At 39.3% G+C, this 25,253-nt stretch overlaps 1 protein-coding gene across 2 annotated transcripts in view; it reads right to left on the reverse strand.

Annotated features, from left to right (window-relative positions):
* Window positions 1–1,965: 1,965 nt before the first annotated feature.
* Window positions 1,966–25,253, reverse strand: part of mgll (monoglyceride lipase) — a 39,322-nt gene continuing 16,034 nt past the window's right edge. For both annotated transcript variants that reach the window (XM_027288952.1, XM_027288951.1), the window contains 5 exons: window positions 20,671–20,807; window positions 12,553–12,663; window positions 11,905–11,994; window positions 9,313–9,528; window positions 1,966–8,447 (listed from right to left, as the gene is read on the reverse strand). In XM_027288952.1, the coding sequence (XP_027144753.1) occupies window positions 8,316–8,447; window positions 9,313–9,528; window positions 11,905–11,994; window positions 12,553–12,663; window positions 20,671–20,807 (686 nt within the window). In that variant the 3' untranslated portion in view covers window positions 1,966–8,315. The remainder of the gene's footprint in view (window positions 8,448–9,312; window positions 9,529–11,904; window positions 11,995–12,552; window positions 12,664–20,670; window positions 20,808–25,253) is intronic.

Below are 25,253 nucleotides of genomic sequence, written 5' to 3' on the forward strand. Positions count from 1 at the left end.
TTCTGAGAGGTTTGCCAAGCACCACCACAGTCCACAGTCTTCTCTCTTACATTTCCATTCCTCCGCTGTCACAGAGGTAAAGCCGTTGCCATGGCCACAGGGAGCCTGGATTTAATTCCTCAAACTGGTTTCTGATTGGCTTAGGTCTTTGTTTTCAATAAACACAGTGGAAAAACAGACTTCCAGGCTCCCTCTGCTGGGAGAGTAAACTTCAAAAATAACACATCCTTTTAAAAAAATGTTTGCAGCCTTCATCATCAGTATGACATTTCTCAGTTTAACAGGGTAGATGATGAAGGATGATTGCACTACTGAAATCAATTAGCCTGTGAACATTCCTGGTCTCCCTTGTCATAAGTAACCACACTGTATGTACTACATGTGACTTGGCCCACAAAAATACTCATGTCTCCCATGGGAGTGCATTTCCCAGTGGACCCACAGGCACACTAACCAGTGGCACTACAGCCTTTACTGAAATGACAGATGAATATTCACATTACGGCTGAGACTCTGGACTTGGCTTTCCAAGAAGTTTCATCCTTTGGGAGTTGCAGCTAATGTGGTTCCAGCAAACTCCAAAAATGTCTCAAGGAGAGCTGCTAGCCTACATTTTCAGAGAGAGGGAGGGGAAGGAGGAGAGAGAAAATGGGACAGAGTGAAATAGATAGCGTGTACTATATGTGATTGTGTGTAGTGTGTTTTTTTTTCTCCAAACATCCACGTGGACAGGTTTTTTCTTTAGTAGGCTACTTATCATGTGTTGACATGAGGATGAACAAGAGGGAGGAGGATGAGAGAAAACAGAGTGATGATGAATACTTGAGGTGAAATGGGTCATCCGGTTTGTAAAGCTTGATGCATTTCATTTCACTTCAATGTATGGAGCCAAATAAAAGCAGTAATGAGTCAAGAAATCATCTCAAATAACACCAATGTTCTAATTCCTCCAGATTATAACTGTAATATTTGTAGAAATAAATAAATAAATAAACTCTCCACATTAAATGGCACACAGTATAACAAAACAATATTGTTCTTTATAATTAAAAACAAATTTACAGTACACAAAGTGTATTGTCCTACCAACAGTAATACCAGCTGATGTTTTTCAGGAGGTCTGTCCGCTTTCTGCTACTATAATTAAACTATTAAGTATAATCAAATGCATACACTTCATTATACTTGATTATAGAAGCAGAAAAGTGCAAGTAGGAAACTAGTAGTGAACATGGTGGTGTTTCAGTTTTGTGGTTTGGTTCCAGTAATTTATAAAAGGGAGCCATGTGTTGTAGAACTTACCGTGATGTCCTTTTAATGATTAAATGATTGAATGATTTCATTAGAATGCATGTGTAGTATTAATCTACATGCCAGCAGAAAGATGGGAGATTTCACTGTTTCGATGAGAGTAAAGTCAGGTTTGGGTCCTAAGTTTGAGTCCCACAAAACTAAATAAAACCATGTGAGAATAAAAACAAATCTCTTTAACCTTCCTTCATTCATGCCCTATGTGTATGAGTGCACTGGTCTGCATACACTACATTCATACCATCCAGGCTGCCTTTGATGAATTTTGTGGTGCAGTATCACCACCTGCTGGATGACCAACCAACTCAACAGCTAAAATGATTACAACCATCTGGGTATACTGTTTACTCTGAACTCCTTAAATGTACTCACATGAAACACCACAAAAACCAGGTGTACCTGGGCCACAGGCATACTGACATGTATCAAACCAGATGTCACTCTTCTGTATGTATTCATTACAGCATGAAAATTAACTTTTCACACCTCGTTTTACCTGCACTGGGAGCTGATCTGCAGCCAATGATTGGTCCCCAAAAAGTATGCCAGTAATAACAGTTTTCTTTATTATTACAAACAATAAATACCTAAATTATTTGCTTGGATTTGTAGTTTGCATGTAGGCTGTGAAAGAATTCCAGTCAGACAGTGCAGTTAAACAGTCATTTAGTTTATTCTGTAAGAGATAATGGACATTATGAATCATCTAGTAACAGGGAGTTTGACTTTCAGTGATTCAATAGTTTTTCCATTATTACATTTTATATACATCTTATATACAATATTTTGTCACACTTGAATTAAAATTGACAAATGCAGTGAGCTTTTAAAACAAACAACACATTTCTTTACAAGGAAGACTCAAGAGTGTGATTCTTCAACATAACATTATGTGGTTGATGGTGGGCTGCCTATCACCAACTCCAGTTGACTTGACACTTTACGTCAATGCATGATCATGGTGGGGTTTGGTTTACATTGTTTTCCCATAATGTAATTAAAAACATTGTTCTCTTTTCTCCGTCACATTTATACTGCATGTCTTGATGGGATAGGCATTGCTTATCCTGACAACAATTCACACTTCCTAGTACTTCCTTCCACTACCTTCCTAGTTCCTACATTTCTACATTCTCACATGACAATACATTGAAGCATTTCACAGACAACTGCGACAGATGTAGATCTTTACCAGTAACTGTTAGCTGTAGAAGTATTAGTTTGTTAATGTTAACTGTATAGTTAGATGAAATCTAAATTAATATTTTTTCAGCTGCTCAGTATCTCAACATGTACAAATAACACCAAGGACAAAAAATGAAATCATTCAACACAGAACAGTCTTGATGGTAATATGGTTCTTGTGATATTGCAAATTCTTGTTTTATTATGGTCTGAGATACCTGTTTTCTGTTGGAAACCAATGCAAAAAAAAGACAAATTCCAAATGTTATATAGTCATTCTGCCTTTATAGCAACCCCAGCAGGGCCAAAGCCTTATCTTTAATGTCAAGTATAATGTTTCTTGATATTGCAAGATTCCTTAGGCAGACTAAAACAAAACAGGTGTTTAAAGGAGCTGGGAGGTATTTTATGAGTTGTAACTCAGCCTAAAAGATTTAGAGAACAGTTTTTTGACCCAAGCCTGCTCAGACCCCCCGACTGGACAGAAATTCAGACAGACATAAATAGAAAGAGACAGCCAGGAAGAAGACAAGCAGACAGACACGATTACTGAACCAGAAACAGATGTGACAACAGACAGCCAGAAAACCAGAGTAACAGATCTGCTTAATGCAGCTCTGCACAAGTAATCTATATCAAAACACTCACACACAGAGATACACATTCATTATAGTAATAAGGCACAAACAAGACTAGACCACGATCCAAAAATAAACGTATAATATTATATTCCCATAAAAATCTCTAAAATTTTGTGGAATTCTTAGTCAAATAAATCCAAGGCATATTTTCCCTAGAAACATACTGCTGTTGGGAGAAAACCTGATACCTGCAATTTAGTCCTCAAACATATTTTGACTAAATTGTCTTAGATCTGAGATGTAAGAGAGAGCTCCATGAAATCTCTCACTCATGTGTTATTTACCTTTTTTAAGAAGAATTATACAAGGTAAATTCCTCAAAAGTAAATTTTGGAAACATTTTTTCAAACTCATAGCAATAACACCCTGGTTGTTAATATTCTGTTATGAAACAAAAGAACATTTAATATCAGATGGTTTAAACATTCATTTTTCTCTGACAAACATCAACAAGACTTCAGTTTTTTCAACACAAAGCTGACTTAAACAGACAGTAGTAAAATACTCTCTATGCAAAACCATATCAGAAACATTGTCATACATTTTTTGGGATTGCTGACAGTACATACTTGAACCACTTTCCATCACAAAAACTATTATGGAGCTTCATGTAGCTGAGCAGTATCAACAGTAAAAATGACATAATATGACTGGTTTATGGTATAAAAAGTGCCTTGTCATGATGTGTAATCAATATATAGTAGCCTATACATAAAATTAATTCCTATAAATACTCTAGACAAGATAAATATATTTGTAAAATACAATGCCTTCTTGATTTTTATATTTCCGTCAAGTGTATGTTGATGTATTTTCAGTAATCAAGCAGTCTGGCCATTAGAAATGAATCGAATCAATCAACATTGTTGCTAAAATCAGCAAGATTTGAATTGTGGTTTTGTTCCAAAATGCAGTAGCAATCTTTTTTTATAGACTGAGGTGTAACTTAAGTTCTCAGGGGAGATGATGACACTGTAACAACCTGGATCTTCAGTTTTTTACATACATGATTTTGAACTTAATGTTCAATTTATCTATTCATGCATTCACAGCATTTTGGAGAAGACCTCTTCAATTCTTGCTGTACACTTGATGACTGACTCAAGATTTAATTTAAGCGAACCCTGCACTGTACTGCACTTTCCAGTACACTTTAATCTCATAAAATTACAGAAAGACTGGCCTGTGCCCATCAGTCTGCATCATATATAACAGCTCTTTTCTTAGAAACAGTCATAAAGTCGAGTTAAAAAACAAAAAACAAAAAAAACAACGGCCTCATTGAGAAACCAACAGGCCAATTGAATTTCACTTTGTTATAAAATCCGCAGACCAATTAGATTCAGCGGCTTCCTGCCTTCAGTATTTTCACTCTTTGACTTAACATAGAACTTCTGTCCTAAATAAAAAAAGATATTAACAGTCAAGTGGATTATTACATATTAACAGACGATGCATCTGTACATGGCTATCTCTCAGTATGGCAAACCTGCATACAATTCATGCTTGTATAAATATACAAGCCAGTAGAAATTATACTGGCATGGACAGGGGAGGCTTACAGTACAAGGCTTTATAAGATGTGAGGACTGTGTGAGGGATTACACACCTTAAAGACAGGGGAGTAGGAATAAAATCTAGTAAAGGAGTGATGGGTTTCTGCTTGTTTTCACTCATTTGTCCACTACTTTTTAAATCAAGACAAGCTCTCTAGAAAGAAAAGAAAAAATATGGCCTTGAAATCAGTCTTTGCTGAAATGGAAAAAGTGCATTTTCAGTACAAACAGCAGACCAGCCTGATTTGAATTTAGTGTGTGCAGCTCTTATTATTCTGACTATAATTGTTTTCTCTCTTATCGCAACGCTCAGACAAAAGGGAATCCTCAGAGCAGCAAAATGGACAACCAGCTCTGAAAGCGCAGCAACGTCTGCTTTGCATCCTGCACCATTAATAAATACGCATTTTTCACTGGCTGATTGCACTGATATATATATATATGTATAATGTGCTGCCATGGTTACTGCCAGCTTCTCTCCTGTCTTTTTCTCTCTCTTCTCTTCTCACTCCATCTCCACCTCTCTCCGCCCCCATAGCTAATGATGCAGTAAAATGCACTCATGTATTCTGACAGGTAGAGCGTTTGAAATTTACTCTTACATAGCAAGGGTGCTATTAAGAGTTTGAATACAACTGGGACTGTGGTGTGCCTGCTGCAGCGCAATCAGGAGTCCATTGTGTTTGAAGTACTCGTGATATGAACTCTTGCAGTTCTGGTTGAGGTTAAAGGTCTGACTCCCACTGGGACTGATGAACACATTACATCTCTCGTCTGCGTCTGAACCAATAAAAATGTAACCTAATATTTGGACTAAATGTTTTCTGACGCCTAAGAAAACAGTGAAGATGATGCACTTGCATTCTGAACTCCCTTCTGTCATTGTTCTTAATGTCTTATGATTAATTTCTTATTTAATGCATTTTATGTAAAGCACTTTAAATTAAGTTTTGTGGAAGAATGTGCTATTTAAACTTGCCTTGCTTTATTTTCCCTGATGAAATCTCATTTTCAAATGAAACCCAGCAGGTTCACTCTGTGCGAAGATCAGAGAACAGTTTGCAAACATCAGAGATGATAAATAAAATGAGAAAAACACATCAGAGCTGGAAAATGTCAGCAGGCGAGCAATTTTCAGTCACAGTCTTGCATACAGACACGGGTTTTCCTGTTCCTGAAGTGATTTTGTGGGTAAGATACAGCATTAAGCTCAGTCTGTGGCAGGTTAAGTGATGTGTCCCCATTTTAACTGAGTAGCAGTTCCATGGTCAAAAGAACAAGAAAAAAGCCAAATGACAATTATAATGTGACTTGGTGCTGCTCTGATAATTGACCACTTGGGGCAGCATGAGTGGCTGACAGTAGAAGATGTTTGAATCTGTATTAGAACAAACGGGCTCTGTGATGGACAGAACAAAGAGCGCTGGTCACCACAGCAACAACAAAAAAAAAAAGGTTGTGAAACAGCGTGACACAGGGCAGAGAGAGGCTAAGAGTGAGGAAACAGAAATTTAGAAAAAGAGTTACAGAGCAGGCATGAAGCCAGAAATTCATCTCATTCTAGCAGTCTTGCTGTGATCACCCGGGTTACTACACATGTAAAATAGAATAAAAACAATTCTATCCTGCCGCCGGCCTGCTGTCGTGGTTACACGTGAATAACGGTCTCTGTGGATACCGCTCCCTGCTTCCTCTACTCTCTCTGCATGAATCCCTTTGAACTCTGGGTGATAATGAGTCAAAATATTCTAAAAAGCCTGGGTGTCTCTTCCCAAGAGCTGCACACTAGATGTATTTTCTATAGGACATAAATGATGCCTGAAGTCAACAAACAGAAACAAACATCCTAATGTTTGATCCCTTTCTGTGTTTAATCTTGGGGGTGGACAAACACGGGTAACTCGACTCGTGCTGCTGAAACTTTCTCTTGTTTGATGAACAGGCAGGAAAAGCTTGGCGTGTGTAGCAATACCTGTTAATTACAGTCTACCTGACAATATAAAAAGGTGAGCTCAGTGTGCATCTGTCTAGCTTATAATTAACAGTTCCAAAAATATAGGCTACCATGACATTATTGCTATAGTTTTAGCTGAAAACCTTTTGACTGACCTGACTTTGACAGGTTTGACTTTAAGTGGTGAACGCAGCTGCTAAAACTTTTAAAATTTACTTTGAAAACATAAAGAAAAAATCTAGTGGGTGCTTGTCTGGTGCTCTAGCCACTGTGTGTGAGATTTAGAGGTTTGGAAAAACTTTATAAAACTATAAAGTGGCAGCAATTACACTGCATGTCGATCACTTAAATTTAACAATTTTTAACATACAAAATCAAATGCACTCCTTTCTCCTGTTCTCTCTCAAAGAAGAAAAAAGATAACTCCAGCATCGCTCTGAGAAAGAGGTTGGATTCCCCATTGTGGCCACCCATGCTACATATGCAGCCATATCAGTTTAGGATGTGTTTGGATGAAATGTGTCCACCAAATGGAAGACGTGACCAGAGGAGATCTACTCTTTTGTCCACAGTAACAGAGCGATATGTCCTCTCTCTGGTTCTCCAGCTGGCTGTGCATTCTAAGCTTAATGAAGTTATTTGTGACCCCAAAGGTCAAAGTTCACATAGAGGAGAGACCTTTTGACCTTTGTCCTTTTCATCTAATTCCCACCTGCAGAGAGAGACAGAGCAGCGTCACCTGGTTAATTTGATTTTCATTTCCCTACACCCACTGAAAGAAATGGAGTACTTTATATGGAAAGCAAGTTTTTCTATTGGTCCCTTCAATGGCTATAAGAAAAGAATTCAAATATGGATCATAAAAAACATACAACACTCAGAATATTGTCTCACTGACTCTGTGAGAGCTGCATGCAACTGAACAGTGCAATAAAGGAGGAGGCGGGAGAGATTGTGATTTCTGAGAAGATGAAAGTTTCTTTTGAGCCACCAAATCTGAACCAGGAATGGAAATTGCTTCTATGCAAGCGCTCACCAAACAGTCTCACTGAAAATGTGTATTTTATCCACTGATACCGCAAAGGCAGTGAAGCAGTGTGAGGACCTAGCTAGTATTGACCCTGTACTGAACCTACAGCAGCTCCAGAGGCGCTGATCTTGACCTCTGCCCTGACTGAATAATGAGAAAAAAAGGAAATGCCCCTGCCCAGATCAATAATGTATCACAAACAAGATGGAAACTTCATTATTGCACTTTGAACCCCAGCATACTGTAGATTAAATTTTACTTTAGTTGTAGGTCTAATCATAAAATTATGACCAAATAAACCCTCTGCCCAAAATACATATCCCTGATCATATGTTTTCTTCTACAATAATAAATGTTTTTTGACTTTTTTGACCTCACCATCAATTTAAAACAGTGTAACTTGGGCAGATTGAAAGGTACACAGGAGCGGTGGATATATTGTACAGTATGTGCCCAGAGGATAAAGTCAGTAAACATTTTACACACAAAAAAATATCTATATGCCCAAAAGTATTTCCCACCAGAGAGTGTAGTAGTATTGTTATGCCTGACAGGCTACTGGAAAGTGAGCCAGCCTCTTGGTACAAGATTGGCAATTGCCTTGGCGCGCTAACCATGGTTTCACCAAATCACGTTTCCTACGAGCCTTGTGGTTGTGGCGATGTCTTGTCAGGGAGGCGCTCTGTGATCCAGCTGGTCACTTCTGTCAGCACAGACTCGGCCACTTCTGGGAGGTCGTGGTGAAGAGCGTGGTAGCCTCCCTCATAGATCTGAACAGGAGCAAAGAGGAAGAGATGTTCAGAGAGACCAGTTTGAATTCAAAAAGGGTTATTTACAAATTTGACCCATGCAGAGAATGCCAAATAAATAGTGAATTTCTGCCCTCAAAGAATTCCCCTATTGATGGATCAATAAAGTTAATCTTTTTCTTCTTTTAAACAAACTGCAGTGCAGAAATTCATTAAATTCAATTAGTTAAATCTACAGGGAAATACTACAAAAGAAAATTATAATAATATGTTTTCTGATTTCCTGATACAAAAAGAACTGCTGACATTTAGGACACCAATCATCTTTCTGATACGACATGTGATAAAGCAGTCCCCACTCCTCATGAGCATCACGTTATTGGTTACAAATGTCCCATAATGCTGCAAACAGAAAAGACAATCATCCACAAAGATAAGAAGTGAGCACAAACTCTCTTCTCTCTTTTCACTTCTCTCACCTTTCATTTCATTTTTTTCTCTGTCACTCATGCACTTCATGTGAAGAAACAGTGTTTGAACTTCCTTCCTTGCTAATACACACACCCTTATGCAGAGCAGAACTTAGAGTTCAAACAGCATGTGATCTGTTTCAGTAAAAGCAACCTACGGTACTAGAGTCAGCTCTACGTGTGTGAGAAAATTGAACTGAAAGTTTTTTTTTATCATTTAAAACTGTTACAAATCCAAACATATCCTTTACTGCCAAACCACCTTACCTCAGGCAATGAACATAAGCTGATTATATTGAACTGTATTTTCAGAGGCGACAGTAAACGGTTTTACACAGCTTAAAGTTTCTGCCAACTTTTACTTTACTTTTTTTTTCACCATTATTTCACAGTGCAGCTGAAGGCATTATCCCCACCGTGATTTTCTTGTCAGAGCTCTGAGCGTTCTCGTGCATCATCCTGGAGCCTCTGATGTCGCAGAGTTTGTCAGCGTCGCCGTGCAGGAGCAGGAAGGGCCAGTTGATGGATGGGATCTCCCTCTCGATGCGTGCCGCCGCCCCCATGAGCTGCATGCCGAACGACACCCGCATGCCGCCGTGGAAGTTCAGCTCATCTGTGTCATATGCCTCCACCTGGCAGCAGAGAGAGAGAGAGAGAAAGGAAAGAGTTACGGGCTAGTTCATCACATATCTCCCTTTGATGTAGGACTGTTCTTAAGTTCTTTTTTCTGCTGCTCTGATCTGTTTGTTTGAGTTCACAGACAGGTCTCATACACAGAATCAACTCAACAGGGCAAAAACATTCCTGCTAAAACTGCTCCATAGATTCATTTATCATGTGGTAATCACTTCGAACTCTTAATCCAAATATGGAAGAAAGTCAAGAGGAGTGCCTCCATGGAAGAAATAGAGAAGATTCCTGGGAAAAAACACGAGTTGGCAAGTTGGAATAACAGTTGTAAATAAATGGATGAGGGGCTGTTGTAGAAAGAGAAATAATACTGAGAGGAAGGGAGAGCTACAGAAACATAAAAGTAGATGTGATACTTTATGTTACTCTTTGTTAGTTTAAATCAAAGTTAACCAGCAGACGACACGTCCTTTTTCTCTAACATTACACATGAATACTTTCAAGTTCCATACGTGCTCTCACACATGTCACACACACTCTCATTTCTGTCCAGCTTATATATAAACATAGCTGACGGCCCCCTCTAACAGAAGAAGCTTCTCTTATGTCACATGTGCTGCTGCTTTGAATAAAGAATAACTGTAAGCTGAGCTGTGACACTGAGATAACACTGTACCAGAAAAGGCATAAATGCAAATCATTTTAAACCCTTTGTTGCTAGACTCATAGTTTTATCTCAATGTGGAAAGGTAATGTTGGAGCTTTAGTAGTTTCTGTTAAAATAAATTATTAAATTATTATAAATATATCAGGCCATAATGTTATTTTGTTATATTGAGCATCTTAGTGGCTTACTTAGATGGTGCTGCACAATATATCCTTATGTTACACCTTATTTATATTTCTGCAAGAAAGGGTTGACTTACATTGTAGTTATATCTGTGTGTGTAGATTAAACAGCTTTAGGCCTTCAACAGTTATGTTAATGAAACCATCTTAGAGACTTAGAGACTTGGCTCACGCTCACTGTAACTGCGCATGAAACAGCATAAATAAAGCAACTGCACATACTCAGTAATGCAACAAGGTGGGTTTTTACATTCCAAAGCACATGAAATCATGTAAATACGAGTACTGTGGGGAGCACAATTAGATCACAATAGTTCCAATCAAGTGGGACATGCCCATCTAGTGCTGCAGGGGTCTCCCGTTAACCCCTTGTATCAGGTGTAAATCTATTTTAACTTTGACCAAATCCTGTCAGGATGTCACATTTCATCTTTCTCTGCTGTTAACTGTCTCCTAAAAGAAAAACAGAATAATTAAATTATTCAGTAATTCCTGTAGGTATCTATCTATTGATGTTGTTGTCTGTTGTGTCTATCTATTATTGTACCTGGCCAACACGTTTACCACTTCCTCCAACAGCCTGTGGGAAGCAGAAGCAGCAGGATGTGGGGTTCTATTGTTACTACAGACTGCTTCTGAAAGGGCGGCTTTTGTGTGTCAATACTTGCAGACACACAAACATACACACATGTATGAAGTATTTTGTGTTCACACATCAACTGTACAAAAACTACAGAACAGAAGAATATGCCAACAGAGGTGTCTGGACATGCCCGTAGGTGTGTTTTGTCTTTTCAATACAATAAATTAGATCTTTGAAATGATAGACCTTTCATTTTACCTGTATTTAGTCATTGTCATATCTTTCAGACAATATGAATATGTAATATAAGGAAGTGGATTATCATATGAAACTTTAAACTAATTACTTGCCAACTCCTGTGTATAAATGACTTCCATTTTCCTCTAAGACCAGTAGGCCGTAACGGTAGCATGTTTATTGATACGGCCAGAATAAATATAAGATTAGTCAACTTTGTCCTGAAGACTTTGTCCTGCCTTTGTATCTTTGGGTATTCAGTTATACAAGAAATGTGGGAGCATGAACACACACACATACACAACTAAATACAAACTAAAACGCTATTTTGTTTGTTGAGTCCTCGTCAACCCACGTCCTGTAGATGACACATTACATATACCTGTTTTTATCATTAGAAACAGCACAATACAACCCACCCAAGACAACAACAACAACAACTTACACACACGCACACACACACACACACACACACACACACACACACACACACACACACACACACACACACAGTGACAAACTTGGCAAGATAAGACAAAACCATTTACGGTTTGGAAAGGATTCAAAGTAGGTACTGAGTGGTGGAATTCCATACAGGCACTGTTGCACATTTCCCCCCTTGAGACCTTGTAAATTCTATTTTCAGCCAAGCCCATACCTCATATTTCAATCACAAATTACAGCTCTCCCACCGACGTTTGTCTCTCACCTGCTTCTTGTCCCGTGAGACCCATTTGGACTCGATGGAGCCCAGAGTGAGGCTGGGCAGCATGTGGTTCAGGACCTTCGCCAGAAAAACCTGCAAACGGCGAAAAAACGAAACACACTCAGTTTATTTTCACATATCAACACCTCCCTGAAGAATGTTTCTATCTTTCTCGCTCTTTTTTTTCTCGCCATCTGCCTAGTGTTACAAAGAGACACAGTCATGAAATTGTGTGTTGAAGAGTATGTTCTGTATAATTCACCTGCTTGCACCTTGTGTGTTTCTACTGTAAGTTTATGTCAGTACAGGTTCTAAAAAACACATTTCTTCTTGTTAAAACAGGCCAACAATTAGAAAAACACATCTCTTCTCCTCCCATGCAGATTTTGACACCAGCTTTATCAGTGGCCTTGCGAAATGGACATACTTGTATCTGTGAAACAGTAAGAGACGGCGAATGCTGCTCAAATGGTACTTACACTGATTCTCAAAAGACACAAAAGAAAAAGTGTATTACAATCACTATCTGCAGCAGGGCTGAGTAGAGTAAGATGACTGGCTCCTGGGTTAACTGAAGTACTTAACTAGGTACTTAATAGTGTGACTCAATTTGAAAGGAAAAGAAAGAACAAAAGTGGAGAGCAGTAGAACCTTGAACGGTGTGGCTGAGTCTGGGTTCATCTGGACCATCGGTGCAATCAGAACCACTCCAGCAAAATCACTGGGCCTCTCACAGGCTGTCAGGATGGAGATTGCACCACCCTGAGTAAGAAACAACACAGGAAAAGATATTTTGTAAATGAACTAGAAATTGAATCATGAGGTATTTTTCTTTTTAAAAAATGTGTGATAAAAAAAAAAACACACACACACAAACATAGATAAGTGAAATGGTTCCAGCCGAGACACAGTTTCTGCAATTATTTCATACTTGTTCATTTATAAGACGCAAACTAAATAATTTATACCATGTTGTTGCAAACAAAGAGTTCTTATAAGGAGGACTTTCATTGTGTTCATGTGAAAGTATTCCTGTGACCCGACTGATGATGGAGAAAGAAATAACAAAACAATAAAAAAAGGAGCATGTCTTCTGAAGACAAGAAATAAAGATAAAAGCATATGAAAGCAATTTGAAAATAAAAGAAAGAACATTTGATCAAACGTTTGATATGTGATATATGACTGAAGGGAGTGTCTTTCCTTCTCTTAAAGGAGTGGGAAGGTCTTAGCAAAGTAGGTGAGAGGTTCTGATGCGGGGAGCAGTGGGAAAACTCCTCAGAGGTCAAGACGAACATGAAACAAACTGTCTTTTGTTTATACGGGCGTGAATTTCCACCCTGCCCTTTTGTTGCTGCTGCTCTACACAGACTGGGAGAGAAATGTGAATGTGAACCCACGGTCCTCAGGGGCACGACGTGCACTGTGTAGCTGCAGCTAACAGCAGTACAAGGCCACACCTTAGCCCCCATGCTGACATTTGGGATTGTGATTTAAATCCTGGGATGTAGGGCCATGATAATTAGCAGCTCTGTGGTGGCCAAGACTCAAATCGATTTGCCATGCTTCACTTTGTCGTGGTTTCTCTTCTCATATGCAAGAAGTGCAAGTGTCAGACAGACAGACACACACACACACACACACACACACAAGTGCACAGTGCATTGCTGGGTCTCTCTGGCCCTCTCGTTTTCTCTGGAGCCTAATTGGCTTCAACTTTGTTTATGTGAGCGTTCTTTGTCACTTGTGTGAATATTCATCAGGCTGGGGCCAATGACAGGCTCACTTCATGAAAAGAGGCACTAGAAGACAAAACATTTCCCACCAGAAAATCTCACTTTCTAAAGCACACACTCACTCACTGCTTCCTGCATGCATATGCCCACACAGACGTCGAAAAAAGAGGCTGGCTAGCTCCAGCTCTTGTTTCTTCTCATTTTCGTGCCTCTCCTTTATACACACATTCCAGCACACATACTGAAAGACGAGGTTAAACTAAAATATCCACGTGTGAACACCATGACATACACACATAGAGTCACAGTTGCTCTGGCTGACTGGTTCAACACTTTTGCTTTCCGGTTAAATATAAAATGATGACTAAATGTAATTTGGTGCACTGGGGCCATTTTGGGCCATGACTTACACACACACACACACACACACACACACACACACACACACACATTTTGATAGAGAGAGATAAGTGTGAATTGGGAGCAGAAGAGAGAGAGAACGGGAGGACGGAGGACAGAGGAGCCCTTTAAGAAGCTGATTAGAGGCCGCCGTACACTTTCTCTCTCTGAACTCTGGTTGAGAGGATGAATACTGGTATTGTATGTGGTCTGTCCTCTGACAGTGGGTGGACTTGAACTGTCAAAAATTGCCTGAGGAGCTCACATACTTACATTATATTCTATACAGCAGCCACCATACTGACATTTCAAGGTCTAAATAGTCAATTCACTGAACTGAACAGCTAAAACACGAACATTATATGAACTAGGCTGCTGGTTAGTGGACATTATATTGACTAAACAGCTAAGAAATAAAGTAATTGGTTGATACATTGACATAGTGCAGTCAGTACTGTTCAACAGGCTGGTAATAAAACTACTGTTCCCAGTTAGAATTTGAATGAGGTCTTATGGAAATGTATGGAGATGGCTGACAAATGACCCTGCCAGGCTGCAGCAGGATATCCCTATAATAATAATAATAAGTGATCCTTGATTAATTAATATAGAAAACATGTGTCTGGATCTAATTCAGTGGTAATATTTGGTATGATGTATCTTAATCATCCAAGTGGTACTACTGGACTAATGTCCAGAGAAAGTTCAATTCACTGGACTGGAGTTTTGATTAAAATATGTGCAACTGTTTGTTTATTCACGTTTAATTAAAAAAAAAAAAGTCCAGTGGACTCAGCTCTCTCAAATTCAACCATTAAACAGGATCAAATTATTCAGTAAAAAGTAAACAATAATAAACAGAACTTAGTGAAGAGGTAAAAAAAAGTGAAATATGGGTTAGCATAAGGAGGCCTGAATGAGCACTAATATTGAGAGTTGAAAAGCTGAACAAATACACCGAAGGCCCAAAACAGGGACAGACCCCTCTGTCACTAAGGAAGTGGGACAAAAAAATACTGATGGAGAAGAAGAGAAATGAGGAAGAGTGACGAGGAACCAAAGCACAAAGCTTTTGTCAGTATTCCCATGAGCTGATGCAACAGATCATGAATTAGTGGTTAACCAAACAAGATGCAGAAAGAATTGAAACAGTGTGTTGGATCTGACATGAAAGCTACAAATGTGTGACTGTAGTTTGAAATATTTCACATCAGCTTGCATTGTATTCAGAATTACATATGGCAGGCTAGTTGTTACTGGGATTATTATTATAGATAGAAAACAATTGATAGTCATGCTGGCGATTCTGTAAGGCTGTACTTTGGCACAGCGATACTTTGATTCAAACATCAGTATGCCAACATGCTCACAATTATAATGCTAACATGCCATTTTTTGAGAGTTACTTTAATTTACTATCCAGTAAACAGTGCCCTCAAAAATGCCACCATAAAAAATGCATAAAGCAGTGTCAGTGTCATGTTCAACAGCTGACTTTATTGTGTTATCTTGCTGACACATGCTAATGTTAATTAAAATTATATGCAAACTACAGCTCAGGCTGATGATAATGTCTTTGGTAATAATTTGGTCAGTCATGGATGCACTGGACGCTGCTGCTGGTTCTAGATGAAAAGCCTGGTGAGCCAGATTCATCTTCTGGGTGCCATTCATGTCATAGCTGTTGAATTATTTCACTCTGGGCTAAAGTGGCGGAAAATAACACAGTGCTTCAAAAACGCATTTAAATCTATATGTACCTAACCCAGTTGTAACAATACATACATCCTTGTTTCTATTTGCCTTATGAATGCACAGGGTGAAAGAATCAACTTTTTGCTAAAAACAGCTAGCGGCAGTGGAGCAGGTGATGAGTGATGAGCGGGAAATCTTTTTCTACACTGCTGACTGCTCTACTGTCTCTTCAGGATGTTATCATAAATATTGTAGAATCCACAGGCGGTTTCCATTGTTTTTTCGTTTTTGCGTCATCTTGGCCCCGTTAAACAGAGATCCATACAAACACAGCAGCAGAGGAACAGCCTGACAGAAACAGGATGAGGAGTCACAACACAGGGAAGCTGGGAAATGAGGCCTGTAAAAACACAACGAATGGTTTTATTTATTTCCAAGGAAAGGAGAGTCAAGGATATGAAGAGGAAGAAAGGCTAGGAAGGGAAGGGAAGCACAAGGAGGACAAAAGTGGACTAGGATGAAAGACGGGGTAGAAAGAAAATGAGAAAATTAAAAAAAAAACTTTTTATTTGTAAAACAAATGAAAGTAAGACATCTGGAAGGTATCATGGAGGAAAAAGATGACAGGAAATGAAAGCAGATGATGGCAGGACAGGTGGATTGGCTTATATGATAGCATAGAAGGAAGATGAAATGACACAGATGGAGAGATTGACAGAAGGTAGGAAAGAAAAGGGGGAAGAGGGGATGAGAAATTGTGGCGTCAGTCAGTTCTGCCTTAATATTTACAGAGTCGGATGTCTAAACAGGCGCTCAACCTCCATCTGGGATCCCATAATTTGATTTACACAAAACTATTTACGTCTGCAACCTCAGATTGTTTTGAAAGCAGCCTCAGTCTTTATATAAATATGGTACTGGTGCCCGTTAAAGCGTGAGCCTAAAAAGGTTTGCAAAAACAGAATTAAAAAGAGTGCTGGTTAAAGTATGTATAAGCCCGAATGATGCTGTCTAATGTGACCTATTTAGGGAGGAGAAGCTGTTGTCTTGAACAGAGGACAGTTTGTTATGAAGAACACAGCCTAAAGGCAGAAATGATTAATTGGCTTGAAAAAAACAATGTTGAACAAAGTTTTGAACTGTCTGAATCCACAAAAAGTGTTTCTATCATGAAAAGAGATGCTGTGGTAGCAAAAATATGCAGTCTTTTATGAAATCGTCAATCCATCCATCCATTTTCTATAACCGACACTGGGCAAGAGGCAGGTACACCCTGGACAAGTCACCAGCTCACTTTGTGAGGAACCCAGAGTACCCAGAGAGAACCCATATGGATTCAAGGAGAACTCTGCACAGAAAGGCACCAGCCGGGGTCGAACCTTCTTGCTGTGAGTGAGTGAGTGCTAACCACCCCCCTTAAATCACTAAACGATGTGGTAAATTTATACAGAAATCTGTTCATGATATCTAATCGGTTTCTCATTTCCCATTAGATCATAAACTTGGTTGTTAGTGAGTAATAGATAAAGGGTTCTTCCACTACAAGATACCAATATAAAATACATCTGCAGTTGTTAATACTGAGTCAGCCCCCGTCCTCTGGGATCTCACTAGAGTTTGGCAACTCTAGCAAGTCCAACAAAGTTCTTACCAGAAGACAGAAGTTTAAATTTTATTTGACCATGGCTTGTAAAAGTGTGAAATGAATTTTATGCAGAAACAGTTTGGTGATTAGTAAAATTGGCACGTTATTTCAATATGAAAATTTGAGAAAAGGAATATCTTTCATTTTTTTGATTGCAAGATCTTGAGTGATGGAACAGCCTGTGTTGCAGATCTTCCTGATAAATAACAAAAGCTATGAAGTCAAAGCAAGTGTCATTCTGAAAGAGTACATGCAGGAAAAGGCATTTCCCCTGAACCCAAACATTGTTCCTATTAAGGAATCAACATTAATAAAAGCACATGTTGGGTATCGTTTAGCTCAGTCGGTAGAGCCCCATGTACAAAGGCTCAGTACTTTCCGTGGCTGCCCAGGGTTCGAATCCGACCTGTGGCTCTTTCCCACATGTCATTCCCCATCTCTCTCTCCCCACATTTCCTGTCACTCTGCAAGCTGTCGCTATCAAATAAAGCTCAATAGATAAACAAAAATGAAGGCACATGTATAAATGTCTTCTTCTTTTGAGACTCCATGTCTCAAACGTGTCAGTGTTCTTACTGTATTTAAAATACTTTCGCTGCCAACTTTTCTGCACAAATAGAACATATATATATATTCAAACAATGTTAAACTCATGTTCTCACAAAGCTCTCCATATCTGCTCTAAACCCCTTTTTTTCTGTTCAGTCCCACATGCCCACTGAATCACTGCTGTGCTACAAGATAACAAGGCTTGTTGCAGCAGAACAGTTCTCCGCTTGAAAAGAGCCCAGCTGTGAGCTAAAAGCCTAAAAACTGTATATTTGTGTTTGGCCTGGAAGGTTCTGGAGTTACACAGGTGCTGACTGCACTCTTGTACGCAACAAGAGTGCACAAGAGTGCAGTCAGCACCTCTGTGTGTTGCTGAATGTTTCATCAGAGTGAAATTAGCTTCTTCCTCATATAATACTACTGTACAGATAAATGCACATACACATTGACTCAACCTACAAAACACTGACAGTAATCATTTATTACATAACTTGGCACTACTGTTTGTGTTCTGTTAGCTGTACTAAGAGTTAGTGGGTCACAGAGCACAACAGTGAGAGGCTGAGATGTTGAATGCAGCTTTGTGAAACTGAATAAATTGATCCGTTAAAAATAGTTCCCTGACTGGCCTTGATGCTTTTTGCATCCTAGTGGTAAGTATTTTTTCTCAATGAGAATTTGAGTTAAACTGTATGTCTGTAGATTTCATAAGACGCTTCAAAGTCTGTTTGATGCTGTCTGTGTTTTAAGTCTCAAAAACTCTCTTTATCAAACTGAACCCTGAGCTGATAGAAGCTCTGACGAAATTGAAGGAAAGCTCGAGCAAATGGGAAATTAATATCTGTTCACTATATATAACAGTATGCAGCACACTAAATATATAAATAACAGTGCAGAGGCAGAGTCAGGAGGTGTTTACTGTAGCTTAGCTTAGCATAAAGTCTGGCTTCCTCCAAAGTTCAAAATCCATATAAAGATTCAATGTAAAAATGGCAGTTTGTGTTTTCAGTTGGAGTTACGTGTTGGAAATACTTCTGTGTGCCTGAGTGCCTCCGGCTAGAGTGAAAAAATAAAACAAAAGTTCAACCTTTTGGGAGATACGCTTACTGCTTTTTGGCAAAGAGTTAGTTGAGAAGATTTATACCACTCTCAAGTCTGCACATTAAATATACAGCCACAGCCGGCAGCCTTTCAGCTCAGCTAGCTCACTAATTAACCCAGTGGTTCTTACCCTGGGTTCGATCGAACCCTAGGGGTTCGGTGAGTCGGTGTCAGGGGTTCGGTGGAGCCTCCGCCCTGGAATTTTTTATACCATTTGTTACAACATATCTTTGTGAGCAATCGTTTTCGAGGATGCTGGACATAAAAACTAAGAAAAGGAACAGACTTTGCTGTGAAAATGACATGAGACTGGCACTTGCCAAGGTGAAGCCACGCATATCTGAACTGGTCTCTCAAAGGCAACAGCAGAAGTCACACTGAGGTAAGTTGTTGTGAGTTCATGCACTGTGTTGGTTTTGTTATTTGAACAAGGTGATGTTAATGCACGGTTCATTTTGTGCACCAGTAAAAAAATCATATTTATTTTTACTAAAGAAGGGTTCGGTGAATGAGCATATGAAACTGGTGGGGTTCGGTACCTCCAACAAGGTTAAGAACCACTGAATTAACCATTAATTACCACTGAACAGAGTCAGGATAGATGTTTTCAGTGCTTGTGCTAAGCTAAGCTAAGCAGCTGCTGGCTGTAGCTATATATTTAAGTAGTAGAAAGATAAGAGGAGTATTAGGCGCCTTGTGTAACCAAAACATCTAACTTTTTCTTTTAAAACTAAGTAATGAATTACTTCATTGAAAAATAAATCTATGGATTCTTAACTACAGCCTGTATTCTCACTGAACATAACATTTTAATATTAGTGGATCTCTGACATTCTCAGAGAAATTGAAGGTAAAAGTAACGAATAACACACAGCCACTACCACAGAAGGTCAGTAGAACATTGCATTAAATATACATAGACTCCTAGACTGTTGCGGTGAAGTGAACATACTCTCTCTTCCGTTAACAAACACTGCGCAGCTAAATTGTCCTTCAGCAGGTCACTGAACCTTCCTGCTGTGTTGGAGGTCTTCAGTGACCAGGAGCTGCAACAGACTGTGAAAGATATGTGTCACTATGTAAAAGGTAAGCAGGCGTTTTCTGGGAAAGGACAAGAGTAAACATTCCCTGAACCCCTTACAGAAACATGGCATTTATCCACCATATAGACCTGGTGCTAGGACCCAGAAAAATAGATAAAATGTCATTAAAATGAGGCAGTATTATAACACCCTGATTCTGTTGTTATGCACTTTGCACTCATGCACTCTGGTTAACTATGGTTGGCTATTTTGGGACATAAATCCACTTCATGCTGAAAAAAGAGTGTGTGAGTGCGTGTGCCATTTCTTTCATTTGAATGTCACTGTGTCGCAGAAAACCTCTTATCACTCATCTCGGTACTTTTCATTCCTGTGCTTGAACAGTACTCGCCCTTCACTATCATGCTGCTGTCTCTCTCTCTCTGTTTGTGTGCTTCAAGCACACTGTACGTCTAAAAACAATATTATGTAATTTTGCACCAAACAAACCAGTAAAAACTTGATGACAGCGAGAGTTGCACTATCTTCAGAGATTTTTGTTTTTAAATGCGATAATATGAATAAAATAAATCAGCAGAATACTGCATGGAAAATGTCCTACCATGGAGTGACCCACAATGAAGACAGGCAGGTCAGGGTGGCGGGACTTCATCAGGTCAACGTGCTGCAGGGAGTCTCTGATGTAGATTTGGAAGTCTTTGATGTTCATCCTGTCTCCTTCACTCTGGCCATGCCCAACTGTGGAGGGAAAAGGCATAATGTGAGGAAACAGCTATTGCTATAATGGCAATATATTTGTAATTTTATGAGTCATGAAGACCTTTTTAATACCTCCAGTGGGAAAAAATGTCTGTAGCAAGAGACGCCAAGAGGAAATGCAATCAAGGCTTTCCTTGAATCGCAGCCAACAGAGTAAACATAACATTTGAGGATATTCTCTCCCAGTGGTGGTGATTTCTGAACACTGATCTATCCTCCTCTTTAAAACCCTTAGGAGAGGAGGGACAGCAGAGATGAGAGGTGTACAAGAGAGAAGGGAAGGAGGGATAAAAGTGAGAGATTGCAAAGGAGAATAAAGAGGAAAGAGGGGGAGGATGGAGGAAATGAGGGACAAAGAAAGTCTTAAGAGGACAAAATATGAGGAGGAGGTAGAAGAAACCTACATTCCCTTAATTCCCTTAATTGCATCCACATTTCCCTCGCTTGTCTCTTTTCCTTCTTTTATACAAAGTGAAGTAAAATATGTAAATTCATACCACCTTCAACTATTTCTCTCTGACACACTGGAATTTTCTGCCTCACTTACTGTATGTGACTAATATCATTACTCATTACTCAGATTAAAAGGAAAAAATAACAGATGATGAAGAGAAAAATTCTGTGAATGGAGAAAGTTGTTTATATTTCTTTTGTAAATCAGACTTAAAGAGAATATTTTTTTCCGTCTGGATGCTTGGTCTAGTTTATCCTCATTCATGTCTCCTCAGAGAACCCTCGTCAATCCTCAGAGCAGAAACAAAAACATCGAAATAGCCTTCATGATGGCAGAACGATTACCGGGTCAAGCGAGGAGAGAGGAATTAATTAAGGAAACTGGCATGTACTCCTGGATAAGGAGGATGAAAGTGATGGCAAAGAGTGACCCACACTCCCACCCTTTCAACAAGAGGAAGAAGCAGAAAGAGAGTGAGTAGAAGACACAAGAAGACACAATTCAGAAGTGAAAAACAAAGGGAAGGGAGGAGTGGAGGAGGAGTGAGAGGACGAGGGAAAGACAAGAAGAGGCAGACGAGAAAAATATGACTGACAGGTGGAGAGGAGGAAAAATATCTGAATATGCATGTGTGTATGAATTCACATATTGTGCGTCTTCTCCTTGAGCTTCCTGTAGCAGTGGCTGAGAGGTGAGGCGGGTTGCCATGGCGACCATTGAACCAATAACACCACTGCGCTCCTAAACATTCACAACAAGTGCAGCTCACACCTTCCCGCTCTCGAATGTGTGTGTGTGTGCGTGCATTTATAAATACTGTATATGTGTGTGCTGTATGTATGAGGACGTCTTCACACTCCTTCATCAACACTGAAGCGATCACCACAGGGGGGGAAATCAATGTCCAATCAGAGCAGCAGTGAGTGATGGACGCACTGCAAACTTCAGATCAATGCATGCTACATCCTCTCCCACGTCAGATCAATGACCTGTCACTCCACTGAATCCACATCTTTTGTTAGTGCACTCAATCGAACACACACACACTCATACATATATATATATAAATATAATATATATATATAAACAGTGCAGAACACAGATCCACTGCTGTATGACTGGAAGAGCTGCATCAGGCGAGTAAGAAGACTAATCAATGTTGCAATTTTGAAAGTCCAGGTCACTTGAAATCAATTGGTTAGGCTAATTACATACGTGTACTGACATTTTGGAAAATAGGTGCACAATTGATGTCACTGGTGACACAACCAGAGCAACATAACATCTCATAGAAGCATTTAGGTGTAACAATGGCTTATTAAAGAATGATTACTTATCCTTTTGATTTTTAGATTAATTGATTAGTTGTTTAGTCTCTAAAATATCACAAATTAATGAAAATGACTTGAATGAACTGTGTATCAGATTGTTGTTGATTCATTTACTCTAAATTGACTAATTAATTAATTTACTGATTGTTGTATATAATGGTGCAAATGACAGCTGTTTAATGGTGTGTGCAATGTTATCTCTCACCTTGTGTTGACACTGGTCATTATATTTCCTCATAATGACCAGGAAAAACAATCTTAACTGATGAATTCAGAAACCGTGCAAGCACTGATCTAATTAAAAGTCAACATTATTCTCCTATAATGTAATGAGAAGACAGACGTAATTTGAGCATCACCAAACAACATTAGTTTCTTCCTGTATGTTGCTCTGTTGTCTTTGACCCTCACAAACAATCCAACATGAATATTTCACTTCTGCCTGATACAAGAAATGTGCTGATCAAGCTGCAGCCTCCAATGTTGGGAAATGAAGTCAATGTGGAAGTGCTAAAAACTGTAATTTCTCAAGCGACCACTTGAAGCTGGTTCGGACTATGTTTTTGGTCTCTATAGCTTACTTACGCACAATTAAGAGCATTGCCACTTTGATTGACAAGTAAGTGCTATTAAAGATGGCTTATTAGAGTAATTTGACCCACCTCAGGTCTGCTGGTGATCCACATCTTTGCCAATATTTAGAATTGCGGAACATCCAACATGGCGGCGGCCAGCGCCGTATATTTTCGGCTTCAAAACAACACTTTGCAAAGCTTTTCGGTGACACCACTCATACTGCGTCCATTCTTTGTACTGTAGCTGGTGCTGGTACGAGTTTTGTATTTTGTGTTAAATTTTGTTGTTCTCTAGTAAATAGATGTAATGTGTGCCAGTTGGAAGAAACCTCCTGTTTGTGAGAACTGTGAGAATGAAAGAGACTTAAATGACCTCAAAATACACGAGAGACTGAAGAAAGTGTGACTGAGGAATAACAAGTGAAAGATCTCTACTCTCTATCTGGAGCAGCACAAGGTGTGTGTGTGTGTGTGTGTGTGTGTGTGTGTGTGTGTGTGTGTGTGACAGATGAAAAACGAGTGTCTACAGGGACTTATTCTGGTTCAGTGTGACATTTTACTGCGAATCAATGAACAAACTGCTCCTGTGTGAGCGGCCTCAGTCATCCTCATCATTCACACTCTCCAGCTCTCCATTGTCAACGCCACCTCTGTAAATATTTCCACTTAGTACAGCTGAGACTTGATTTCTTTGTCTTCTCATGCTCTGTGTGTGTGTGTCTCTCTCCCGTTTGTCAGTCGAAGAGTTTACTGAACACACATGCTGCTCTTTTGCAGCGAGGCTCTGCTGCACAGTCACATGAGTTAACACATTCCTGTTGTATCTAAGACCTGCCAAGTAGAACAACACACAATGGGCTGGTGGCGGGGGTATGTATCAGAAAAGCGATTGCTATTACCTAATTAGTATTTACTATCACGCTTGGGGCTGGGTATCGATTCTTGGAATTATCATAATCCGATCCGATCCAATCCGATCCGATCTCGATTTGGGTTAGTGTTATTAAAACCATTTTTTTTTCTAGCTGTTGCCTGAATTATATGACTGTGTAGTTGTGTGATGTATTAATACTAGTATTATTTTAGCATTCAACAGCAAATTAATTAAGTATCACCCAGAATGGTGATAGTATTGCTTTTTATAACCATGCAGGGGGCAGAATTACCAAAGAGATCCAGGACAGCAAACAGAGGATGCCAGAGGTGTCTATACCTGTAGCAATGGACTGCAAATGGGACACTAACCTGGTGCATTATTAAAAGAAAAAGCTGTTGCTGTTGAATAGAAATGCATTTTTATTTTAATTATCAATATGAAAAACAGAGATTCTCAGCCAGTGTAAATATAAACAGAGTGCTGGTTACTGGCTTCAAAGTAACCCAATGGTCATAATACTGTATGCGAATAAGAACCAAAGGTACAGTACCTTAGGAAACATAAGAATTTCACAGTTTTGTGTAAAATCTTTAAGTATTACACATTCAATTGCCTTTAAAGTGCGTTTACGTTTGCGAGACACCATAACGTAGTGTGGCTCCGTTACTTTCATTAGCCGCCTGAAGCCCTCGTTTTCAACAACGGAATACGGGTGCATATCTTTGCAAATGTAACCCGCAATCGCCTCAGTTATTTTAAGAGAACGTACAGAAGTGGCTGGTAGTTGTAGAGTGTCATCTGTTGCAGCCCGGTTGGCTTGGACATGAGATCTTGGTGATGTCGCAACATGTGGTTCTTGAGGTTGGTCGTATTTCCGCAGTACTTGACTTCCATTTGACATAACTCAAGTGCATCTTTTTCTTTGTCGTGGCTGAACCCGAAATGGTGCCAGATGGTAGCTTTGAGTGTTTCAGGTGTTTTCAAAGCCGGGACTTCGCCAGCATTGCCAGTGTCTGACGCCATGTTCATTGCTTTGTTGTAGCAACACGGTGCATGCCTGTTTCAATTCAATGACGCGACTAGTGTGGTTAAAGTTTACCGGGGGAAAATGTAATCAAAATTTAATTTAATTTAATCGATCTTTGGATGTACGAGTCGATCTTAAGGAATTAATATGCAAATCGATTC

Source organism: Larimichthys crocea, chromosome XV, assembly GCF_000972845.2.
Source record: "Larimichthys crocea isolate SSNF chromosome XV, L_crocea_2.0, whole genome shotgun sequence".
Classification (NCBI taxonomy): Eukaryota; Metazoa; Chordata; class Actinopteri; family Sciaenidae; genus Larimichthys; species Larimichthys crocea.